This window comes from Trichechus manatus, unplaced genomic scaffold (genome assembly GCF_000243295.1).
Source record: "Trichechus manatus latirostris isolate Lorelei unplaced genomic scaffold, TriManLat1.0 scaffold00085, whole genome shotgun sequence".
Lineage (NCBI taxonomy): Eukaryota > Metazoa > Chordata > Mammalia > Sirenia > Trichechidae > Trichechus > Trichechus manatus.
The window spans coordinates 5,007,329-5,033,434 of NW_004444021.1; the positions used below are offsets into that span (position 1 = coordinate 5,007,329).

The 26,106-nt window shown below is 36.4% G+C and overlaps 1 protein-coding gene across 1 annotated transcript in view; it reads right to left on the bottom strand.

Annotated features, from left to right (window-relative positions):
• SEMA3A (semaphorin 3A) overlaps nt 1–26,106 on the bottom strand; it is a 217,563-nt gene that overhangs the window by 40,366 nt on the left and 151,091 nt on the right. The window contains exons 7-11 of the mRNA XM_004381476.1: nt 10,539–10,681; nt 8,658–8,772; nt 8,495–8,564; nt 5,386–5,530; nt 2,669–2,888 (exon numbers count right to left, since the gene is read on the bottom strand). Coding sequence (XP_004381533.1) covers nt 2,669–2,888; nt 5,386–5,530; nt 8,495–8,564; nt 8,658–8,772; nt 10,539–10,681 — 693 coding nt within the window. The remainder of the gene's footprint in view (nt 1–2,668; nt 2,889–5,385; nt 5,531–8,494; nt 8,565–8,657; nt 8,773–10,538; nt 10,682–26,106) is intronic.

Here is a 26,106-nt window from a genome sequence, read left to right on the forward strand (position 1 = left end):
TGTCACAGAACAATTTGCATAAAAATTGTTAAATGGGAACCAAATTTGCTGTGTAAACTTTTACCTAAAACACAATATAATTTTAAAAAAATAATAATTATTACAGAGGTTTGCTAGATTGGATTAATTTTTTATTACTTAAAAAAAATCTCTTTAATTATCAGGTGTGTTGGGAAAAAATACTTAAAAATAATACTAGTTTGACACAGCAGGTTTTTCCACTTTTAGTATGAAACCAGGGTACAACTATGAAGACTAAATGTACACTTAAAATTCAAGGAATACTGTCAGCAATAGAAGTAGAGCTTGAGAACACTGGCTGCTCATCCTCATGTCAACTCAGAGGCCCCTAAAGACAGCTCAATGACTATTATGTGATGAATGACAATAACCTGTTTCTCAAAATGAACACCTAGGATTACTTATTACCGTGGTTTTTTAATAATGAACTTGTTGGTTAATCAATTTTAGAGTAATACAGCAATTTAAAATTATAAAACATGAAAATCATAAAAATAGTTAAACTGAATGTATTTTCCAAATTATGAGCATTATTTTTTATAATTTTCATTGCTAAAAAAATTGTTTTATTGACAAGAACTGTCACTTTTACTCCAATTTGCATTCAGAAGATATTAACTTTCTAGCGTTTATAGGTACTTTGCTCTTCCTTGAAATTCAAATATTTGACTCTTCAACATTCCAATTCTGACAAAACTTGATCAATTATTTTTAGCTTAAATTGGTTCATGTATGTTTAACAGGCTATTAGAGAAGAAAATCTTACCATTAAAAATAAATTATATAAGAAAAATACTTCAATGTATTCATATCATTGATAATCATTTTCAATGGACCCACATGCTGTGCTATGCCAGATCAAGAACGTTTGGCAGCGTATCCTTTGTAAAGTTAAAAAAAAAAAGTCCCCTTTTAAGAGGATCCTTCTATGTTTACAGGACCTTAGACTACTCATAACACCAAAGATTAAAGGTAATTTATGTTAATCTACTCAGTGACTCTGATCAGGTCTCTGGTACCCAAACACAACTTTATCTGTGCTCCAGATCAAGTTTTACTGAGTAGTATTTCAAAGAATTTCACACAAATTGAATCAGATTACTCATCTAGGATCAATATACTATGTTGTGCAACTTAGTTAAAAGATAAAATTACTGTAATCAATTTACTTTGCTGACAGATGACCCTGGTCTGTACTGACGGATAGCTATCCATATCATTAAGACATTCGGCATGCTCATGAAATCAGTGCCTTTAAAGACATTTTGTGTCCAAGAGGAATTAAAAGCTCATGATTGGGTTTCTTTGGACAAACAGGCGGAAGCAAGCTTTTGTTGTGCTGACAATGAGTGAGGGGCTTTTCAACAAGTTTAAGCCAGAGGGGATAAAAAAGGCAAGAGAGGGAAAAGTGTCACATTATTGAACAAACTTAATTACTGTGCAGATATTCAATTGTAATTTGACGTTAAATGGTAAACTAATATTTATTGAAGGGCATTCTGTCATCTTATATTTTCTAAAGATATATATAACCAGAAGCTGATACTTGCAATTCATTGACTTTTATAATATTTCAAGTGATTGGACCCAGAGTCTCCTTGGAAATCTTTTATTTGATAGAGAAAATGTCTCACCCATAAAAGTAGACTGTAATGTATTGCTCCGAATCTGACACTGTTACACCTGATAACATAAGTATTTCACAATTTCATTACAAAACTTTTAGTCTTTACAGCACTTACTGCACAGTTGCCATTCCCCTGTAGTTAATGCCATTTTTTTTGCTCTGTTTCTCACCAAGGGAAAATAAATGTTATTATACAAGGTTTCAATGGAGCACTCACTCTGTTTCTCATTGATTTATGTCAGTTAACAACGTTAATGGAGACTAGGAATTTATTACCTTGGAATCTGACCCTAAGTAGCAAGTTTCAGATTTGTAACTGGTACTTTAAAAATAGTATTATTATTAAAGGGAGAATGGGAAAAATAAAAAAATATGTTGTAATAGCAGTGGAATTCATTCCGAAAATAAGCCTGTAAATAGTTTGTTTCTAACAATGGAATTAATAGAAATATATTGTTAAATTTCCACAGAAATGGGTCTAAAATGTATCTGATGATTCCTTCCGCCAATTTTGTTATTTATTCCAGGGAATTTTTTCCCCATTGAGTGGCAGATAAGTTAAACAAATTTCATTGCCAAAATTTATTTGCTGGAATTCTTGTACCCTATGGTAATTTTACAGTTCAGATAACTTTGCTTTAGTATATTCAGGAACCATTATTAAATGTCTTGGGAATTTTAGGCATAGTTCTGAGCAATATATCTTTGCTCTAAAAAGCCATTGGCTAGAAAAGAGTTATGATTCAATTATGGACATTGATTGTTCTAACAATCATTAGCTTTACCTGATTACATTTATCAACTTTTGACTGAAAAGGTATTTTAAATTAATATATGTCCACTTGCCTAAAAGGAGAACACAACTGTAATGGCAGAATGTTCTTTTTTTTTTAAGCCATTTATGGCAGGTTAACTATAACTTGAGAGTGACTATAAACATTGCCTTTCGTTGTTAGTCTCCTTAATCAGTTAAACATAGTATTCTAGAAAAAAATTTAGCACTGAAGTTAAAAAACTTACCTGTTCCAATAAACATGACATCATATTGGCCATCTTCTGCATCCACTCGATCTACTACAATTTGTGTAAACTGATAATTTACATCCGTTTTGACCATTATTGGGCGGTTATTGATAGGAAACACTGGATTGTACATGGCTGGATGACTTCTTGCAAATGTTATAACATCATCAGGAAGGTCCTTTGTAGAGTCAAATCCACCAAATGTTTTACTGGGACACTATTAGGATAGAAGAGAAATATTTTTTATTAAGATCGGATGAATAGAATTATAAATTGTATAATAATATGGCCTAAGTGGTCTAGGAATCCTTTTACCCATAATTATTTTTTAAAGTTAGGTAACTGATAAACTAAAAAACAGTAATGTTATTTAAATTAGTAATTTATTATATAGTATGTATTTCCTAAACATATCTTAATTCTCAATAGGATTTAGTTATGTCACTATTTATACCAAAAATTATAAATGCATCTATTAATTAAGCATACAGGAGGATACTGTTGCCTCCTGTTTTATTTATGTGAAAAATGAAGACTTAAAATTATGAATGAAATATGTTGCTACTATCCAAACCAAGGAGCCCTGGTGGTACGGTGGTTAAGAGTTCAGCTGCTAACCAAAAGGTCGTAGTTTGAATCCACCAGCACTCCTTGAAAACCCTATGGGGCAGCTCTACTCTGTCCTACAGGGTCACTATGAGTCAGAATTGACTTGACAGCAACTTTTTTTTTTGGTTTATCCAAACCAAACCCAACCCACTGCCATCGAGTCAATTTTGACTCATAGAGGCCCTATAGGACAGGGTAGAACTGCCCTATAGGGTTTCCAAGGCTGTAATCCTTACAGAAGCAGACTGCGACATCTTTCTCCTGAGGACCAACTAGTGGATTTGAACTGCCGACCTTTTGATTAGCAGTCCAGCACTTAACCACGGCACCACCAGGGCTTGTTCCTGTTACTCCTATAAATGTACGCAATCATTAGATTAAAGAATCTCATATCAATTTTCTTGGACACATTTAATTTTTTCCTCTGGCATCATGCTAAAATACAGACCCTTTTCTCAAACTAAAATATAAACTATTCTTTATTGCTTTGTTTCTAACATAAATGCTGCATAAAGTATCATCAATGACTTTCAATAATTAAAATAATTCTAGATATAAGCAGGGGTATTATTCCAAGTGTTTAGCAACCTGCATGGCACAGAAACTGACCCATCAGAACAGACATCACAATCAAGCCAACCAGATGATGACCATAGACACCAGAAAGGATGCACTGGTGAGCTCTGGCATAATGTCACCTCTGGTAGATAAATGTTCCACGTAAGACAATAAAACAAGTGAGACAAGTCAGAGTTCACTGTATGTCTTTTCACTGCATTTGATTCTGAAATTCAGAGTACAATATTTCCAATCTCTTGCTTTTTGTCTCAATACTTATTTCTGCTTTTTATTGTAAGAACTTGAGAGATAAAATGGAATTAAGAGAGGTTCCTGCTTGTCCAAGAGGCTTAGAAGGAGAAATCAATTGTCTTTGACATTACCTTAATATAGATCATTAATAATTCATGAGAAATGAAACCAATAAAACTGTTTTGAAATGAGAAATGTAATATATGTGTGTGTGTACACACACACAAACATAATAATGTAACAGTTAAAGGATTTACTTTTTATTTAAAGAAAATTATATAATTACTTATTTAATGTTATACAAATATCTATATAACAAACTAGAAAAAAAATGTGATTGTTAGTGTTCTGTGTCAACTTGTCTAGGCTATGATACCCAGTTTGGTCAAACACTAGTCTAAATGTTGCCGTGAAAGTACTATGTAGATGTGGTTAACATCTACAATCAGTTGACTCAGTAAAGAAGATAATCCTCCATAATGCGGATGGGCCTCATCGAAATCAGTTGAAGGCCTTAAGGGCAAAAACTGAGGTTTCTCAGAGAAGAAGGAGCTCTGCCTCAAAATTGTGACACTGCCAGAAATCCTGCCAAAGTTTCCACTCTGCTACTTGCCCTATAAATTTCGTATTAAAAAATGCAGTATTAACACTTAACTGAGTTTCTAGCCTGCTTGCCTGTCCTACAGACATATATATACATATATATATAGAGAGAGAGAGAATTAGAACCAATAGCATGTGTATATTGGTTCATATATATATGTATGTATATTTAGGAGCCCTGGTGGCGAAGTGGTTAAGAGCTTGGCTGCTAACCAAAAGGTCAGCAGTTTGAATCCACCAGCTGCTCCTTGGAAACCCTGTGGGGCAGTTCTACTCTGTCCTATAGGGTCACTATGACTCGGAATCCACTCAATGGCACACAGCAACAACAAATATATAATGGAGAGAGAGAATTAGATCAATAGCATGAATATACATACACACATACATATATATATTTATTAGTTTTTTTTGTCTAAAAGATAAGGCTACCCATTCAGTTTCTAATTCTCAAAAATCACGAGCCTTAATAAATGGTAAGCACTGAACTTAAATAGACATCTGTAAAGAAAATGTCTTTAAATGTGTAATTCCATGAAATCACAGAAAATATTTGCCTTGCAGTGATGTACTCGTGGAATCTTTTTTCTACATTATCTATATTTAAAGTCTGTTTATAGCCAAAAAAAAGTTTTTTTTCACATTGGTGAGAAATACATTCCTTTCATATTTTAAACACCTAGGTCACTTACAGTTCCTGGCCGGGGGTAGGGGACTCTTCCTTGATAAGGCACCCACTGATAGTTGGGACCATCCCTGTGAGCATATGGACCAAGGAACACCCTTCTCACATCACTCATGCTGTACATACACACTGCTGATCCCTTGAAGATGTTACTAGCAAAGAGAGAGAGAATAAAAACAGGCATTCATCTTTATACAAGAAAAACTGTTGATACTGAGTTTTAAATTTCAGCTATTTATTTTCAAAACTTGCATATCAAGTCTTAGCAATCCCAAATAGTGTCTGGGACTTTTGTTGTCATTGTCGTTAGTCGCTGTCGAGTCAATTCTAACTCATGGCAACCCCATGCGTTACTGAGTAGAACTGCTGCATAGGGTTTTCTTGGCTGTAATCTTAATGGAAGCAGATTGCCAGATCTATCTTTTTAGTCACATGTATGTAGTTGAACAATGTACGAGAACAAACTATGATTTCTCAAAAATAGAAACCATAGATGAAACTGTCTTTAGTATTCAGAGTATATATATTCGTAGCATATGTAGACTATTAAATTTTGATATGAAAAAATATATATTTATGATCTTATAAAGCTAATATTTAATTTTGATACCACATAGAAATGGAAATACAAACTTCGTTAATATGTTAAGCCTGCAAAAATTGTGATTGAAATTAGAGAAATTTTACACAAGTAGGAATGTTTAAGAAGTCATTTTATAAGCTGACACTGGTGCAGAAAATAGTCAACATCAAATGATGTGTCACGTTATAATTTTTAACTCCCAAACCACGAGTGTATTAAATCAAATAACAGAGTTTGATTTTTATAAAAGCATTAAAATCATTCTTTCCAACACAGAAAATAGTTTTAGTTAGAAACTATTACATCCTAGTCAAAGTAGAGAATTACAGCAATTATTCCTACCATTTTGCTAGACAAAAATCATGTAATTGAACCAATTGGAAGTTTGCCACTGAGCTGCCACAATTTTCCATTTTATTTTGCTTAAGTAAATACAGCTTGAAGAATGGGAGTCTAAAGATATAAAAAAGTTGTGCACATTTGAAATATGGTATGCTTATCTTTTAACCAATCTTTCCCCATAGAAAACGATATATAAATTAGACCAAATGGAAAGCATGTGTTCCTAAGAGTTTATTATTGGAAACTTCTGCATATGGGCAATGTCTGCTGGACTGCAAGCTTCATGAGGGAGGGGACCATGCCTGGCTTATTTTCTGCTACATCAATTACAGTTTGCATGGTACTTGATACAGAATAAACCTCAATAAATATTTATAGAATTTAATAATAATACCTTCAAAAGAGAATACGTAACAAATTAAGACTTATTAAATACATCACAGTTTATAAGCTTTATGTTACATGTCATTCTTCCATTTTTACACACGTTTGTTCATATATCGATGGATCAGTCATGACTGAAAGATTTGACAATAATGATTTACAGTTAAGACTCACCCAACAAACATCCATTTCATTGAAGCAGAGATTGGAAATCATTTTACCCATTGAAAGTGTGGCTCTTAAAGTGTGGTTCCCTAGACAAATAGCATGAGCATCACCTGGGAATGTGTCAGAAATGCAACTTCTGAGGCCCAGTCTCATTCCTAATGAATTCCAAGCTCTGGGGAGCCACACACAGCAATTTGTAGTCTAACAAGCTGGTTAGACCAGGTGATTCTGATATACACTCAGTTGTGAGAACTACTATACTAAGCAATGAGGAAGCAGAGGATGGATTAAAACTTGTTTAATTTGAGCCTCCCCTTCTTTAGTTGCCATTGTGTTTTTATACAAAAGGGGAGGAAACATTTAGGTATGGGAAAATTGTAAATATTTTTATTAATATGAGTTTCTTAATCTTTACATATTGTTTTTTAAATTATTAAGTAAAAATTTCCAATTAATTTATAATGGATTTAGAATAAACCGTCGTTCATATTGCAGTTAATCTTTCTCTTTGTGCTATCACAGTCTTCTTGCAGCCTGAGAGCAGAAGGGGAAGGGAGGGAGAAGGGGAAAAAGGGAAGGAGGAGGAGAGGCAGAGGGAAAAGGAGGAGAGGAAGTTTAAGATTGAGAGTGTATGTGAAAATAACATAGGATAAAACCTAGTGTTGATTAAGTGCACAGGTTTTTTGTCTTGTTTTGTGTGCGTGTATTGAATTTTTTCCATGGCTATTTTTTAAATCCGGATTCTATACAAAACTAAGAAGAGTCTCCAAAAAAAAAAATGGTAACTATAGTGAAAAAAAAAATAAAGTCAGGGGATCTATTTACCAACTTTAAAAGCTTAAAAAAATATAATCGAGACATTTTGATTACCATATTAATGATTTTTTAAAGTACCTAAAAGCAATTTAATAGGTTCATTGGTGAATTAATCAACCTCCCCTAAACTCATGAATTTCTACTTCAGTTCCAGAGATGTGTGTAGGAAAATAAAAGAAAGCATCTGTACGTGGAGTAGACAATAATGAAAGGACCAAGAGCCACATGCATTTCTGTAGCAGGAGTGTTACAGGCTGCTACGTGGACGTATTTTTCTCCCACAGATGCTGACATAAACAGTCTGGCCAAAGAAGAGAGATGACTTTCAATGGAACTGCTTGTATCAAAGAATGTTTGGGCTTTTATTTCATTCATTTAGCAACTGATGAAACACAGAGAGAAGGAGACAGAGAGAATTGCTTTAGTTAGAACAGCAAATTTTAAATTAAGGTTGCTTTTTTTCTTTATCCTTAGTTTCTATCCTTACACACTCTTGCCAAACCTCAAATTTCTATTTTTGTAATATTCTGTATTTCATTTATATTTTTAAAGCCAAAACTATACATAGTTTATGACATAAATTTTTCAAGTTATTTCACCGTTTAATTCATAGTCATGATATTCTTTGCTGAAATATATTAAAAAAAAAAAAAAAACAACTACTTAGGTCATTACTTATTTCAGCCATCCAAGAAGGCATAACAGTTCAAAAGTTAAAGCAACACTGTGCCTTCAAAAATATCTTTTCACAAATTATGGAGACACTGAAATCACCTAAAGACACAAAGTTTCTATGATAATAAGATAGTAAAAAGTTAGTTACCTGGAAGTTGTAAATACTCCATATACGATTGGATTTTTAGGATCTTTAGAATTCATTAGGAAAACATCCTCTGTTTGAAAACAAAATTGGGGAAAGTTGCATTTTTGATGGTCATTGCAAACTCTGAGCAAACTTTCTCTATACAACACTACCAGCTACTTACGCAATTCATCAAAATGAGTGTCGATGCCATTCGGACCTGGCACGGAGCAAATCAGACGAGCTTTGAGAAACGTTGTCCATTTATTCACCAGACTTCTGTGCCCCCCGAAGTCATTCTGAAAGGAGTGAAGGTCAGTTTTAGGAACTACACATGTAAATGATAATGTCAAATATTTCTTTTTCTTGTATCTTGAGATAAACACAAAATGTAATTCCTTAGTTTTTGAAAGTTCCATAATCATTTCAAATATCCAGATATAAGAAACTATGACTCTTTATTATATTGTTGGTGGAATAATTCATTGAAAGTTATTCAAGGAAATAATTGTAATAAATATATTTTAACATAAAAAAGCCATTTCCATTGTGACAATTTTTTCCATTGTGTTACTACGCTGCAATTAGCAGTTATTACGCTCATGTTTGTTTTGTTTCTTCTACCTACTGTGTATTCCTTGAGATCTTACTTATACGTAGGTTTGGTCACAGCCAGTGCTTGTCACATAGGAGGCACTCAGTGAGTATTATTGAATGGATGAATAAATGCATGCCTTATACCCTATACTAAAATACACCCCAAATAGAAACTTGCTAGCATCACACATTTTATAATCTTAAACAGTTGAAGTAATTCGATTTTATAGGTATCATGTAGAGAAAATATTTGCATAAAACTTAATAAAGGAAACTCATTCCAGAGAAAATATTTTGTAAAAGTGTCTCCTCACCACAAATAAAACTTGGCTTTAGCCTAAATGTAGCAATAAATTCTATTTTGATGGTATGTATTTAGTGGCAACTGTAGTCTTTTAAAATAATATTTTATGCACATAAACTGGTTCCTTAAAAATATAACTGATTCATATTTTAGGTATAAGGATGTTTAAACACCTGTAATACTTTTAATATCATCTATGATTTGTGGAGAAAAGAGTCTCATCTATTTCACATTTTACTTGTATGTTTCCAGATCATCAAAACTTTAAATTCTCCATTAACTGAATACACTAGAGATAAATAATTGGACAATGATTGGGGTAGAAAACAGGCTACCAAAAATATTTTGGTAACCTTAAAAATATCATGATATTTTTAAATTTCATGATACTTTCCTAAGAAAACATAATTTTAGTATAAGAAAATGATTGGAACTAGCTTTGTCATTTTCTTGAGCTGAAATTTAATATATACTAACATTTCGTTTCATCCACAGTGCATTTATACTACACTACACATTATATAAGGGAAAATAAGCATTGTTATCATGTTTTCACATTGATACTAATGATACTAATTAATCCATAAGTATTTATTGAACAATTTCTCTAGTTTATACGCCCAACACCACAATGCCACACAATAAATGAAATACTTCAGATAAAATAAAGCTCAGAGTCTCAAAATTCTGTGTGTATGTAAGTACGTGCATAGGATGCAAAATCAGTTTGTAAAAACAAGCTTTAATATTTGTCTTTCTTAAATTTAAATTAATACTTCAGTTATTCCAACAAGTATTTGTTCAAAGTTTACACTTTGTAGGAAACTGTGCTAGGTCTGTGAAAGAAAGAAGTGTAGAATGATCCTTACATTATCCCAGATTATATGGGAAAAAATAAAGGATTTTAAACCATTATCATTTAATCTAGTTGTGAAATAACACCAGTTATATCACAACTTTTACCTACATGTTTTGTTTTGTAGAATTTCTCTTAAGTAACTACAATGTATTTCAATATTTTTTTAACCATTTAAATATTTGATGTGATCGGTCAAATTTTTTAACTATGATTTTCATTGTCTTAGCACATAGGTGGAAGAAGGAAAAAAAAAAAAGCTGTGATTGCACAATGACCTGCTCTTCCATGCTTTTTCTTTACCTCACCTTGCATATCTGACCTATTCTAGCATGAGTGGCTTTTCCAGAGTGTTCTCCATCTATCGCATTTTCACGGAAGAAAAAATACACTTTGTCATCTTCAGGGTTGTCACTCTCTGGGATGAGGTGGGCACTAATGAACCTTGGATCTGAGAAACAAATTATAGCATATATGTTAATTCACAGTAGAATAAATATCATTCATTACAGTCCATTACCGCTTTCTTACTGTTTGATGTATTTCAAGGAACTAATCTTTCCTTCGTTCACTTTTATTCAGTACAAGTGAAACTTTATTCATTCTAAAGTATGTTACAAATCACCTTGTTTCTCAAAAAAATTTTGTCAATGTTTTTTGGAAGGTTAAGGAGTAAGTGCAGAAATTCTCAAAGCGATCACGTATTGCAAATACATTGCTGGGTATTAAAATATTTTGCACTGCCATGTGCTATATTACTTATTGCAATCATTGCTATTATTCTTCCATTCAAGCATAAAATAGTTTCAATCAAACTACCAACTGATCTATTTCAATTTCTGGCAAAGACTGGGTGGGACAGGAGAGGTGAAATCCACATAAAACAAAAGAACAACTCCTCCCCTGCTCTTTCCCATCTCAGTGAACGACGGTGTCATTTTACTAGGAATTCAGGTCAAAAATCTTCTAGACAACCTTGAGTCCTCTCTTTCTTTCACATCCCACAATCTATTCATCAGCAAATCCACATCCATCATCATTTCTCACCACGACCCCCAGGACCACACTCTCCCAGGGTAGCATCCTGGATTGTTACAATAGATTTCTGTTTGCCTTGTTTCCACCTTACGAACTTCCGTCTATTATGCACACAGCAGCCAGCATGGACCTCTTATATGTCAGATTGTGTTACTTCCCTCTCCAAATCCTCCAATATTTTTCCAACTCACTCACAATAGAATATAAAATCCTTTCAATAATCAGAAAGCATTTGTGATCTGGTCCCTAGCTACCTCTCACTTCTCTCCTGCCCTTTCTTCCCTAATTTACTTCCAGCTCCCTATACCGACCCCCTTCCTGATTCTCAGTTCTGCCTCAGTTTTCCTCCTTGAATAATTCTTTTCCGTCATATATCTTCAAGGTTGGATTCCCACTTTTACTCAGGTCTCAAATATTACTTTATCAGAGAGACTTTCTTTGACTATCCTTTTTAAAGCACTGAAACTCTTACTCAGGGTCATTCTTCATTTCTCTTCATGCATTATTTTTCTTCCTAATACTATTCAACATCGGCTATAATCTATCTATCTACCTATCTATCTGTCTGTCTGTCTGTCTCTCCATCACCTATCTTCATTTGCTTATTGCCTATTATCCTTTCCACTGCAATGGAGTGTAAGTTACACGAGAATAGAGTCTTGGCACATTGGTTCGCTGCTGTGATCCTAGAACTTAAAACATAGTAAGCATTTGATGAACATTTGTGCAAGGAAGGAAGGAAGGCAGAGAAAAAGAAGGCTACATAAATTATGCAGAATGTATATCAGCATTGTTCCAAGTCCCACATCGGAAATATTTTTTGTAAATATCTGGGTTGACATGGTTGTGGCTCATAAAACTATTTGGAAATAGGCAGTAGCCTCATGGCTTCAATATGTAATGTACTAAAAATCTGAGTTTATTTTATTGAATGTGCTTAGTACATTGCAGGCATTTAAACTCTTAAAATAATCTACCTGTAGTCCCATGGTGCGTTATGATATCAAGTGGAATGAAATATACAGATACAGGTTAGAACCATTATTAAGATTCTAGGAAAGAGATCAGAACCCTGAAACTAGCTTTATCATATACAGTCCAGGTTATTTAGTCCTGATCTTCACACCTGTGAAAAATTATTGTTATCATGTGTTGCATGCTTGTAACCTCTTAACTTTTCGCTCTGGACCATGCACTTAGTATATTTCACAGGGTTACATCTCAATATCCTTCTCAGGCAAATTATACAGACTATGTAAGTAATGTAAAACATATGAAATGTTAACTATTCATATTTAAAGTGCAAAGTACCAGCAGAACAAGAGTAGGAGAATAATTTTAAAGTGGAACTTAGCACTAACATTTTTTAGGCATACAAAATAATACATTTCTTTAACTGTAACAATTGTTGCAAAACTTGTTTTTCCTCATAAATTTCTACTTGTTCATATGCGTAAAGATATGTTTCTGCTAGCAAGTGGCCATCTAAGACGCATCAATTGGTCCCAACCCACCTGGAGGAAAGGAGAATGAAGAACACTAAAGACACAAGGAAAATATTAGACCAAGAGACAGAAAGGGCCATGTAAACCAGAGACTCCATTAGCCTGAGACCAGAAAACCTAGATGGTGCCTGGCTACCACCAATGACCGCCCTAATGGGGAACACAACAGAAAGTCCCTGACGGAGCAGGAGAAAAGTGGCGTGCAGAACTCAAATTCTAGTAAAAATACCAGACTTAATGGTCTGACTGAGACTGGAGGGACCCCGGAAGACATGGCCCCTGGAGTCTCTGTTAGCCCAAAACGAAAACCACTCCTGAAGCCAACTCTTTGGACAAATATTAGACTGGACTATAAGATATAAAATGATACTTGTGAGGAGTGTGCTTCTTAGCTCAAGTAGATACATGAGACTAAATGGGCGGCTCCTGTCCAGAGGTGAGATGAGAAGGCAGAAAGGGACAGAAGCTGGTTGAATGGACACTGAAAATCCGGAGTCGAAAGGAGGAGTGTGCTGTCACATTGTAAGGAGAGCAACTAGGATTACATAACAATGTGTATATAAATTTTTGTATGAGAAACTGACTTGAACTTTTAACTTCCACTTACAGCACAACTTAAAAAAAAAAAGGTATATTTGTGTTTACGTATGTTTGTCTTGAGAAATGGTGAGCAGAATAATGAATGTGACATGATAGAGGTTATTATGTTATAAACCAGGTAATTATTACAATATTGGTGAAGTTAAACTCCTAGGAATTCACGAGTGTATGAGTGTGCATGTGTGTTTAACACAAACCTACATTTGTGGTTTCTACATATTTAGGAGTACAATTATCCTACTAGCCATAGGGAAAACCACTGAAGTGTTTTCAACTGAGTAGTGATATTATTAGATTTTTCTTCTATGAAGATCACTGTCTGATGAAAATAACAAGTTATCATGGATCAAGAATGAAGACTGGGAGACTAGGCTGGAAGCTGTCACAGAAGCAGAAGTGAGAAGTGATAGTGGCTCAGACCTTCATGAGGCATTGGGGGTAGAGAAAGGAGAAATACTCAGGGATTATTTGAAAGTAGAATTGATCAATTATGTTCACTGATAAGTTGTTTAAGGTAAGGAGTAGAGGGAAAAGCATGGAAAATAAATTTGACTTGAGCAATTAGTTGAACAGTGGAATAGTTTACTGATAGAGAACACTTGAGGAAGGGTACATACAAGAGTGAGGAAAGAAGATGAGCTCAGCTTAGTGCATATTTAGAGTGAGATGCTCGTAGAGGTGTCCCATAGGCCATGGAATACCAGAGCTCAGATGACAAATCTTGATCAGAATTGAAGTTACACAAACTTGAAGCCAATGGAGTAATTAGGAGGGCATAACATATATAGACCCTAAAACACTGAGAAACGTGATAAAGAGGAAATTTAGCAAGTGGGCAACACAGAAATGAAGGAAGGATTCCTGTTTGGATTTTCAATCTCTTCCTTTTTAATGACTCCTCTGTGTCAAATACATATTCTTAAAATCTCTTTATCCTGATAAACAAAGTAACTTCTACTGACACTCTGTCCTATAGAATCACTTTGTGATTTCCTGCATCCCTTAAGGCATAGGCATTCTTGAAAGAGCATTCATACGCCTTGTCCCATTTACCAGTGCTCCTCACCATTTTGATATCTAGCTTTTGGCATGCTTCACCACTGTGGTGGATTAATTACTTTTGTGCATAGCCTTTCCAGCCATGGTCTTGTAACTCCCATCCAGGTGACTGGGCAGGACTGTGTGATAGGGTAATTGTGCCTACCAAGGGGATTGGTCAGTTTTGCCTTAAAAGAGAGCCATTTCCAGAGCAAGGAGGAGGATCTTACCACCACCAAGGAAGAGCAACTAGGAGTGAAGAGCATGTCCTTTGGACCCAGAATCCCTGTGCTGAGAAGTTCCTGGAAGCAGGAGGCCGAGAGAGAGCAAGCTGTAACCCTGAAGATGGTGAGAAGTGGTGGCATGAGACTCAGGAGCAGGAGATGGTGCCGTGGGCTTCCCAGCCCACAGAGAGATAAAGTTGAGTGCCCCTGGGCAGAGGCCAAGGGCCTGGGGAGAGGCATGCCTGGAAGCACAGCTGGGGAGAGTCTATCCTGATGGAAGAACTGTATCCTGAGTGTTCTTGAGCCTGAAGTCTAACTGTTACTTCCCTAATATACCCCCTAATCATGAGTATGGTCTGTGAGTTCTGTGTGGCCACTGCAATGAATTATCGAACCCAGCAGAGAAGTAGAGAGTGCTGTACGATGAACAGTTGGTGTCAGAATTAGTAAAGATGGCCAAAAGGAGGCTTCTCTGGCCTCCATCTCATGGGAGTCAGCCTTGCGCTATTGATCTTGGTTCTCCTTCCCTCTTGTGAGGTAGGAAGAGGTCAGACACTACCCCCAAGCCCTTTTTACAACCACTGAAATTGTTCCGCAGATGATCAACAGGAACTATCAAATTATCAAATAAAATTTGATACTCATCTTCCTTTGGTTGTCTTAAGGCACTGGCATAATAATAAGTTACTCTGAGTCAGTAATAAGGAATTCACATCCTTCCTAAAACTTTCATTGTGTTTCTGGCTTCTTGTGGCTTTCATGACTCTGAACCTGAATTCTCAGCCATCTAACTTTCACTATTTCCTTAAAACTTCCTTCCCCTTCTTCCTAAATCCCTAAACACAGATACTTTCTAAATTTCTTTTGGGGGGCCTTTGACTTCCTCCTTCTGCTATAAATGAAGTCATCTCCTATGACAGTTTATCTTGATTTTCTTAAGTTTTTCTTATTTCTCTTTGGGAATTTAGTCACTTCTATAGCTTCAAGTATCACCAAACTATATCATCTTTCCTTTTCTCCCCAGATCCAATCCTGTGCTTCAAAATTGCGGCTAAAAATGTCTAACTAGATATGTCATTTCATCTTTAATTCATCACACCTAGCAAAAAACTTATCAATTTTCCTTTCAAATTGCTTCTGCTCCTACTTTTCTCATTTTAGTCATTATCAAATATCTAGAGATAAAATGTTATCTTACCTAAATTGCCCTCATCTCCTCCAGGATTTCGTTTTTTGCACTCTAAATTTATTATCAGACTTGTTCCTACTATTATTTTCACTTCCTTTTCCATTTTAATGCTGTCAGCATAATTCATGTTCTTTTTACTCTACCGTTATATTTTTAAAATCATCTAACTAGTCTTCTACCTGCATTATCTATTTCTACCAAGTCCCCCATACACTGCTACAGAAATACATATGAATACATTTATCCATACATTTTCAAGAACAGATTTCAAGTATCACAGGATATGACAAAGTAGCATAAATTAAAATGTGTCAAGCTATAAGGTAAGCCAAAGCTACTCTGAGTCAGTATTAAGGCTAAAAGTACACACCATCATGATCTGTCTGTACATATACTTGAGGTGGATCACAACTTTCTAGCACAAGAGTGACTCTCAGTTACATAATTCACAGTAGTCTCACAAACAGAAAACAAACTAATGACATTCATTGTCATCCACAAACTAGCCTTGACATATGTTTCCTGCAGAACTCACCACTATTGCCCTTCTTTATTCCCTTAGCGAACTTGCTTACCATTCTAGAACACTATCTCCTGTCTTCATAAGCATGGTGTCCCTTAGCATGGAAAGAAAGTTTGTTTCTACATCTTTCATAAAATTTAATTCCTTTTATATTATCCTTATTTTTATACTTGTCTCATGACAGGCATTTGTCCTAAATTTCTTCCTCTCTCTCCTTCAGCTTTTATGTATAACAAGGTTATCCTCTCAGCTTATTTTGAATCTGTCCCACTGCAACTACTCAAATGTAGTTTGGTAGTCTCCTGGCAGTCACCTTCAATCTGTTTTCCCTGCCTCCGGCCTCGGCTTCCTCCAAACCATCTTCTATTGTCTATTGCCTTTTAACACACAAACCATTCCCTGGCACCTGGTGCATGTTCCTCAGTCAGAATCTGTAAAGCTCTATTTTCATCACTTCTTTTTCCTGGCTTCTTGTGAGCGGATCTCCATATTTTTTCCTGTCTATTTCTCCCATGGTAAGCATAATTTCTGAAAATAGAGCATAGTTCCCAAATGAGTGAATAAACGAATTAACGAATGAATCTCCTAAAAGTGTGTATGTTCTTCGAAAAAAAAAGTCATATTTTCTTGAGTTTTGACAGAGTTTGTCATCATTTTTGGGAGAAGTTGAGCTCATCATATGCTTAAAAATGTTTTGGTTTGTGGTTAAAGAAATGCTTAGACATGCGTCTCTAAATTGCAACTACTACTAACAGTCATTTCATAATAGCAGATTTTCAAAATGTCATTTTGAAATTTTATGAAATTTCTTTTAACTTGGTTGTTTTTTTTTAATCTTATTCTCTTGAGTAAATAATTAATATAGTCTAATTATGTTTGCAATTTTCCAAAATTAGATTCCACCAATAATAGGATTTACAATAACAGAAAACATGTCTATTCATTCTGTGGAGCTAATCATCATACATATGCTGTATGTCAGAGGCTATCATTGTCCTGAGAAACAATAAGTAATTCAACAATTTGTCTTGTCATCAAAGACTCCCCATGGAAAAGTTTTACCAAAATTCATTCAGATTGACCTACTTTATTAGCTCACCTTACGAACCTAAAAAGTTCATGGTATTCACAAAGGAAGCTATTCTACTTCCATCTACTCCCATCAAATGGCAAGCAGAAATGAAAAATTCAAACTCGCTAGTTACTTTTTCTTCTTAAAACTGTGTTCTGCAACCCATTAAAGCAGAGCATGCTTACTTCCAGTCTCCAGATACAAATTCCTGATCTCAATGTGGCCAAGTCCGTCAAAAATAATAGACACAGATCTTTTAATAATGTAAACAGTTACAGCACCCCTAGATACCTTTCCACATTACAATGTTCTCTGCTCTGTTAAATTCAGAAAATCCCAAGTGACAATGATTTAACAAAATCTTTGCACTTGTACAGTTTGAGTGAAGCAGGAAGTCGATGTGGATGCATATGAAAAGCTGAACATCAAAAGCAAGTGGCAAAATTCATTTAAACAAGATCAAAGTGCATTAATCTTGCTAGCATAAAACTGCAATGTGAACACTATGAAAGGTAAATACAGTTGGAAAGGATTCTCTCATCCAATTAGTTTAAATGGTGTGCCTTTGAGAGAGAAACTTTGTCTTTACAAGTACTGTGGTACATTTGCAATGCCCTGAGCACAATTTGGATGCTGAAAAAAATAATCACATTGAATAATCTGTGGCCAATGCTATCATGTGAAGCCTCGAATCTTTAGTCAAGATTGTAACAATAAACACTGAGTAAATACACCATTCTTTTCTTTCTCCTTTATCTCCTTTTCTACCCACTTCACATTCTCCCATACTGCATCCCACAGATGGCATTTCTTGCAAAATTCACGTTTGGGCACCACCTGCCACTTGTAACAGTACCAGTCTGTTGAAATATTTTTAGCAGCTGCAAATTAAACTGTCCTTCAGGTGCAATCTCACACTTAATGAAAGCGACACCTTGGCACAGGACATGCAGCTGCCTTTATGATTCATTTGGCAGCTTGAGCTTATTTAAATAATGAACACATTCTGCTGCTCTCAGCATTAGAATCAATCTGGATCTCTAGTGCTGCGACATTCTGACCAGCATGTGGCTGGACCTGCCCCTTCTGCTAGCAAGCCCCAAAGAACAAAAATATACAACTAAAATTGGAGAAATATTTTGCTGAACATGAATTGAATTTACAGAATGATTAATTAAGGTTTTTGGAGTATCTATAAATCTAAAAGTCAGGATATTGTTATGGATTGAATTGTGTCCCCCTAAAATATGTGTTGTAAATCCTAATCTCTATGCCTGTGGTTCTAATCCCATTTGGGAATGAGTTGTCTTTGTTTTTGTTAATGACAAACAATCAGTGTAGGGTGTATTTAAGTCAATCTCTTTTAGCAAGCAAGAGAAGCAGAGCTGGCAGAAGAGAGATACCAAGACACATGAAGACTGCCCAGAAGCTCAGAAGAGACAAAGACCTTCCTCCAGAGCCAGCAGACAGAGAAAATCTTGCCCTAAAGCCGGCACCCTGAATTTGGACTTCTAGCCTCCTAAACTGTGAGAAAATAAATTCCTGTTTGTTAAAGCCATCCTTGTGGTGTTTCTGATATAGCAGCATTAGACAACTAAAACAGACATGTATTGGTTTTCTAGGGTATAAATCATATATAGTTCATTTGGATAAAGCATAGAATTAATGATTATACATTCTTTTGTTCAACTGCTGAAAGGACTAGTTAGTTTCACAACATGAAACACTCAGCCAATCATCTCGTAAGGCATGTTAGGACGCTCCACAGCAGATTAGGAGGAGCATAGCCCCACTGCAGAAAAACCACCCAAATTACTTATCCTGAATCAGTGCAATCTATCACTTTCATCTGTGGGGGGAGAAGAAAGGGTTTAAAACGTATATAATTCATAAAACATACATACCACACTTTTCTTACTCCACGCTTTAAAGGTGATTCCACTGACATTATGACTATTTGTGAAGGAAAACCTTTACTAAATGCAGGACTTTAATTACCAACATAAAAAGAAGCAAATTCTTCCTTTGCTGCACATATGTAAAAACTATTCTGCAATAGGAGTCAGGGAAAGCCGTGTGGAGGCTGGGCTTCTCCCATCCATTATATTTATAACTTAAAAAAAAAATTAATGTCAATGAGCCTCAGTTTCCTTCTCTGTCAATATATATCTCGGAAGGTTGCTGGGATAACTAGAATATATATATAGTGTCGCTACGAGTTGGAATTACTTGATGGCAACGGGTTTGGTTTTTATATATCTAGGTGGCGCAAATGATTCAGTGCTTGACTACTAGCAGCAAGGTTGGTGATTTGAACCCACCCAGAGGTGCCTCATAAGACAGGCCTGGCAATCTGCTTCTGAAAGGTCACAGCCTTGAAAACCCTATGGACCAGTTCTACTCTGTACATATGTGGGGTCTATGAGTCAGAATCAACTCAACAGCAACTAACAACAACACACACACGTTGTGAGTGTATGTCTGGCATATAACAGGCTTTCAAAAATTGCTAATTGGTACTATTTCATAAGGCTGTTTATAAAACTTTGAAATAGCCTGTAAAAAATATTTTTAAAAGTTAATGTTAACATAAACTTTGTTAATGAAAGTTAAGTTCATTCAGAAGCCAGTTGATAAGGAACTATTAAGCATGTTAAAGACACTGAGGACAAAGACAAATTGTGAATTATGTAAATTGTAATCTCTATCAATGGTTTCTATATCACAGCCTCAAGCTTCAAAATACTTACAAACTAACTAGCGGGGAAATTGGTGACAAAGAAAAATCATCACCAGATGCCGGCCAGCATACCAGGATGGCAGCCAGAGTGACTGGCTTCTTCCCCTTTCAGCTTTGCTGCAGCATAAGGGAAAAAGCCCCAAAGAATCAACAGACCGTGAAGAGAAACTTTCAGCACATTAAGAATGCAGGGAATGCAGTATAAGGTCATCTCACATTCTTAGCTAACAGTCTAAGCAAAGTGGATATATCACTTTTGGCTGTGGAATAGAAAAACCTCTAGCTGCCATGGAGGCCAGAAAAAACTTGTGATGCTTAGCTGGCTGGGAAACTATGAGCAGCCCTTGGAATAGTTTAACCCAAAGGTGCAGGATGAGTCACTTCAGGAGGGAGAGAAGGGCTGAATAGGATGGAAGATGAGCGTAGGGTATGAGAGAAAATAATAGGTTCTCTTTACTGTGCCTCTTCCTTGTGCTTTATGTACATTATACTAATCCATACTCATCCTAGGAAGAAACCTTGAGATTAAGACCCAGAAGAGTACAAACTAGTCACTGGTAGAGACACAGGAATAAGAGGTGAATTCTTTCTACTCTGCATCACACTGCTTCAAGTCTTTCCACCTGGGTATTTTGCAATCTCTAGGTTGCATATACTTGTATACTGTTTGGTTATTTGGCATACTATTTTAATAAAGAGATCAGTTTTTAAATTAATAAATTAGTGGGAAATCTTGCTACTTTCTGCCACTATGAAATAAGGTGATTTATACTAAATGGTCATAAGCAAAATAAACTGTCCACAGTTTTCCTCAACTGAAGGCAAATTATGAGGAAGTAAAAACTTTTTGGGATATTGGGTTAACAAGCATAAACACATGAAGTGATCATAAACGTTACTGTACAGTATGGTTCCTCAAACTGTAGGTCAAGTCAGATTAGTTATAGTGTATTTCCTCTTATTCGTCTGCTGTGAAGGAGAAAACATTTTTCTACTTCCATTTTTTCAGTTTCATCTTCTATATCTATTTTGTTGGCAATGCCTGTCAATTTTAACCCTAGTATTTTTTTTAATGTATTTTTTTCCTTAATTCCTTTTCCTGATTAAAATTCTGTTATTTATCTACTAAAATATCGGTCTCTCCTGTTAAAAGAGTTTCAAGCCTCAAACCATTCTATTTGGCAATCAGCATTTCACCGTGCTGCCAAGGTGTGCATCAAAATACACACTGAATTTTTCTTGGCAGTTTTCCATTGCCTCAACAATTAAATTCAGACTCCTTTAAAAGACACTCAAGGTCTCCGCTACTGAGTCCCTATATGTAATTCTAGGCTCCCCTCCCATTGCATTCTCCTCTGTACCCTACTGTCTTGTCACTCTGGATTCTCGTAACTTTCATTCTTAAATGACCTCATCAGTGCACATCCCTCTGTAAAGAATTTCCTCCCCCCACACAACTTGCCTGTCAATAGCCCACCTATCTTTCAATACCTTTTCAATACCTTCCAGAAATGCTCTCTTTAAATTCTTCAGGTAGAAATTTCACGTTTGAGTTTCCATAACATTTTATTTGATTTTCTATTATCGTAGTTATACCTTGCCACTTGCCCAAAATTATCCTGTACAGTGATACACATCTGCATTTCTCCCCTACGTCCTCTTGAGGTTGGGTTTTTCATTCATCTTTGCGTTTATCTAGTTCTTAGAATGGCATATTACATTTTAAGATAGTTGCCAATTTGAACTCAACTAAGTACCTGGTGGTGCAGCGGTTAAGCAGTTGGCTGCTAAGCAAAAGGTCAGTGGTTCGAACCCACCAGCCACTCTGCAGGAGGAATATGTGGCAGTCTGTTTCTGTAAAGATTTACAGCCTTGGAAATCCTATGGGGCAGTTCTACTCTGTCCTATAGGGTCGCTATGAGTTGGAATCGACTCAGTGGCAATGGGTGTTTGGAGTTAAACACCATTCTATTTCCACATTAGCATATTCCCTCTAAGCCCTCACACAGATGATGGTAATGTAACTGCACGGTGGTTAAGAGGCTGTCGCAGTGTAATGTTCTGCTGTACCACTTATTAGCTGTGTGGCCATGAGCAAGTTACTTAACATCCCTGTGCCTCAAGTCCTCATTCATGCAGTGAGAATATGGAGATGCTGTGGAGATCATATGAGCTAACTCGGTTAATACAGATGGACTTAGAACACTTTGCCATCATGAAATATGAACTATCCTTATTGTTTTCCCATAGTTGGTTTATTTTTTAACTACATGTAGCTCAGTAATACTTAAAATAGTATTATTGAAGTAAACAAAAACAAGTTATCTTTTTTTAAAAAAAAGAAGTGAAAGAAAAAGGACATAAACAAAGAGTAAATTAAGAGCTCTCTTTTGAGCTCAGGTGGCCATAATTGGAAAGAACAAAACGAGTCACAGACCAGAAACAGTAGCAGAAGCATTGTTTGTTCTTTATAATAAACTAGAAAAGGATTCAGTGGTTTAAAAGATACAAAAGGAAGCTTTACTCTCAGTGCTGAAACTTGAATAGCTATGTATTTGGTCAAGCAAAACTAGGAGTGCTGCAATATTTATAGATACCTCCTTGTATTAGACTGTCAATAAATTAATTTACATTGTGAGTGTACTCAGCAATCATTATAAGCTGTCCTTGAATTATTTAAATTATAATTGTTGAAACTACATAGTATGTCAAATAAGATTGTGTGTGTGTGTAACCATTATGAGGTAATTAAAAAAATATTTCAGCTGTTAAGGAAAAGAAGATTAAAAAGTAGAGAAAGAAAATATTCACTCAAAAATATACCACTCGGTGGTAGAAGTGCTGCCCCTTACCCTTCTCCATAAACTTTTTTGCTTCTTACTCAATTCCACTCTCGATTCCCAGGCCATATGCTTGAGCAGCATTTTTTTTAACGACTTTTGAACATGTCCATGTAGTATTGCATGGTTGTTATTGTGTGCTATTGAGTCAATTCCAACTCAGTGACCTCATGTCACAGAGTAGAAATTGCCCCAAAGGGATTTCTTGGCTATAATCTTTACAGAAGCAGATTGCCAGGTCTTTCTCCTAATGAGCGGATGGGTGAGTTCTAACCACCAAATTTTGGGTTAGCAGCTGAGTGCTTAACTGTTTGTACTACCAGGGATCCTTATTAAAAAGTCCACTGTCAAGTCCCATAGAGTTTCCAAGGCTGTAATCTCTATGGAAGCAGACTGACACATCTTTCTCCCACGGAGTGGCTGGTGAGTTCGAACCTCTGACCTTTTGGTTAGCAGCTGAGCACTTTAACCACTGCACCACCATGGCACTGGCTCCTTATCAGCTGGCTTCAAGTAACTCACTCCTAGCTCCATTATATGCATACCTGCTGCTCCTAGATACCTCACTTTTCTTAATGCCACCACTTTATTCTAATCGCTGAATTCAGAAGCCCAGGATTAGGCTTGAGTTCTTCTTTGTCATCAACATTTTCTCAACCATCAGATTTTATTTCCATTTCCCTCCTATCTTTAATAACCATTTTTCCCTTAATGCCTTATTTAGGTCATTAATTATTTTCACATCTTTTTGATAGTGTTTTTTTCTGTCACTATATTGTGTTGTTGTTACATGCCATTGAGTTGGTTCTGACTCATAGAAACCCCATGTACAACAGAAGAGAATGTTGTCTAGTCCTGTGCCATCCTCACAATCATTTCTATGTTTGAGCCCATTGTTGCAGCCACTGTGTCAACCCATCTTGTTGGGGGTCTTTCCTCTTTTTCACTGACCCTCTACTTTACCAAGCATGACTATTACCTTCCTACATATTATCTAACACATGATGCCAAAAGACTTTGTCAAAATTCAGATTTGTTAATGTAAATCTATTGTTTAACATCCTCCTGCACACAATGTTGGTGGAAGTATAAAATGATCTGGCAGTTTCTTATTTAAATCAAACATATACTTACCTAGGCAGCAATTCTATTCCTAGCTATTTAATTAAGAGAAAAGAAGCATACGTCCATCAAAAGATTTGGATAAGAATGTTTATAATAGCTTCATTTAGTCGATGTTTATCAACAGGAGAATGGATTACAAACTGTGGTATATCCACACAGTGGAATACTACTTAGCAATAGAAAGGAACAAATTATTGATACATGTAATGACATGGATAAATTTTAAAAAAACATTACAACAAACAAGTGTATATTGTATAATTCCATTTATATGAGGTTCTAGAATAGGCAAAAGCAAGCTATTCTGGAAAAAATCAGAACAGTGGGTTCCTGTGGGGGCAGGGGTACAGGAATTTATGGGAAAGACATGAAGCATTCCACACCTTGATGGGAGTTTGGGTTATATCATTTGTTCTCATTGAAGAGTTTTTACATTTTAAATTTAAGACTTTTATATTTCATTGTATGTAAATTTTATCTCAACAGAAAAATACATAAACAAATACTAAATAATGATATGAGGAATGTATACTGATATCTAAAACATACTTTGAAATTAATAAAAAGAGATGGCTTGATGGACAGGTAGTGGAATGAATGGATGGATGAACAGAGAAAGAGAAATGTGACGAATTATAGTACATTATAAATCTGTAGAATCTTGGTTGAGGATAAAAGGAGTCACTTTAAATTCCTTCAACTTTCCTGTGTTTAAAATTTTTCATAACAAAATAAGAGAAGAAGGGGTGGGGCCAAGACAGCAGAGTAGTCAGACGCTTCTGGTGGACCTTCTTACAACCAAGACCCGAAAAAACAAGTGATTCGATTATATATGGCAATCTGGGAGCCCTGAACATCAAAGGCAGAGTTGAGGAACCGGACTGAGTGGCATGGGGAAGCAGAGGTGGTTCAGAAGCAGCGAGGAGTTGCTAGACCTGACCCATTGAGAGCCTGAGCCCTTCAGGCCTGAGCAGCTCAGGGGTGAGTGGTGAGGCAGGCAGGCAGCCGTGCTTGGGAGGCCTGTTTTCCACACTGGGAGAGACCCAGCACCAGGGAGTCTACATGACCACCCAGAACCAGTGAGAAGCAGCCCTGTATCTGCGAAAGTTAAGTACTTGTGCACAGCCTACCGCACAGATCAAAAACACCCCCCTTAGGGAAAAACCTCTCTCCAATTTACCTCCCCGTTCCCTACTCTTCACTGGGTCTTGGACAGCTTCAGCAATTGCCAAGTCCCCTGGGCTGACAGTAGGATCCCTCACATGCCCAGAGCCATTCTCCTGCCTTGGAGACTGAACAAACTAACAAATGGGAAAAAATAAACTGCCGGCTCCCCTAACCCAGGAACCCAGGGTAGGCACAGCTCCTTTGGCTAGGCACAGGCGTAAGGGATCCACGGACTTTGAGTGCCTTTCCCCCTGCATAGACTTGTGTGGGCCCATCTCAACAGCATTGGCACTCATTACCACAGTACAACAGGGTATATACTGGAACTCTAACTTCAACTGTTTCAGCTGTGAAATGGCAGGTTCTTGACATTTGACACTGCTCTGCCCATTAAGCAGGGTCTTCACCTACCCACACCAGGGGCCTGAGGACTGGTGGCTCCACCCATGCCACCTAGCCACCTGCGATAGGGGCCCATGAATAAGAGGTGCCCCCCAGTCCTTACAGCCAACAGTATTAGGTGCTCAGAGCCCAGCTGCAAAACCTACCCACCTACACGCTGTAGGGAACAGGGTCATGCTTCCCTCCTGGACAGTCGGGGGTGGCCATCAGCCCCCTGCCTTGCTCAGAGTGTGTCCCCCTGCAGAAGCTAGATGTCTATGCCTACACCAATCACCCATGCCTGTACAGGACTATAAGTGAGAGCATACACCACACACTTGGTGGCGATCTACCTCGGCAGCTGAGCTGAATCCATACAGGAGGAGTGGGCAGACTCCTGAGCTCACATACCTAGTAACAGATCTAACCACCTG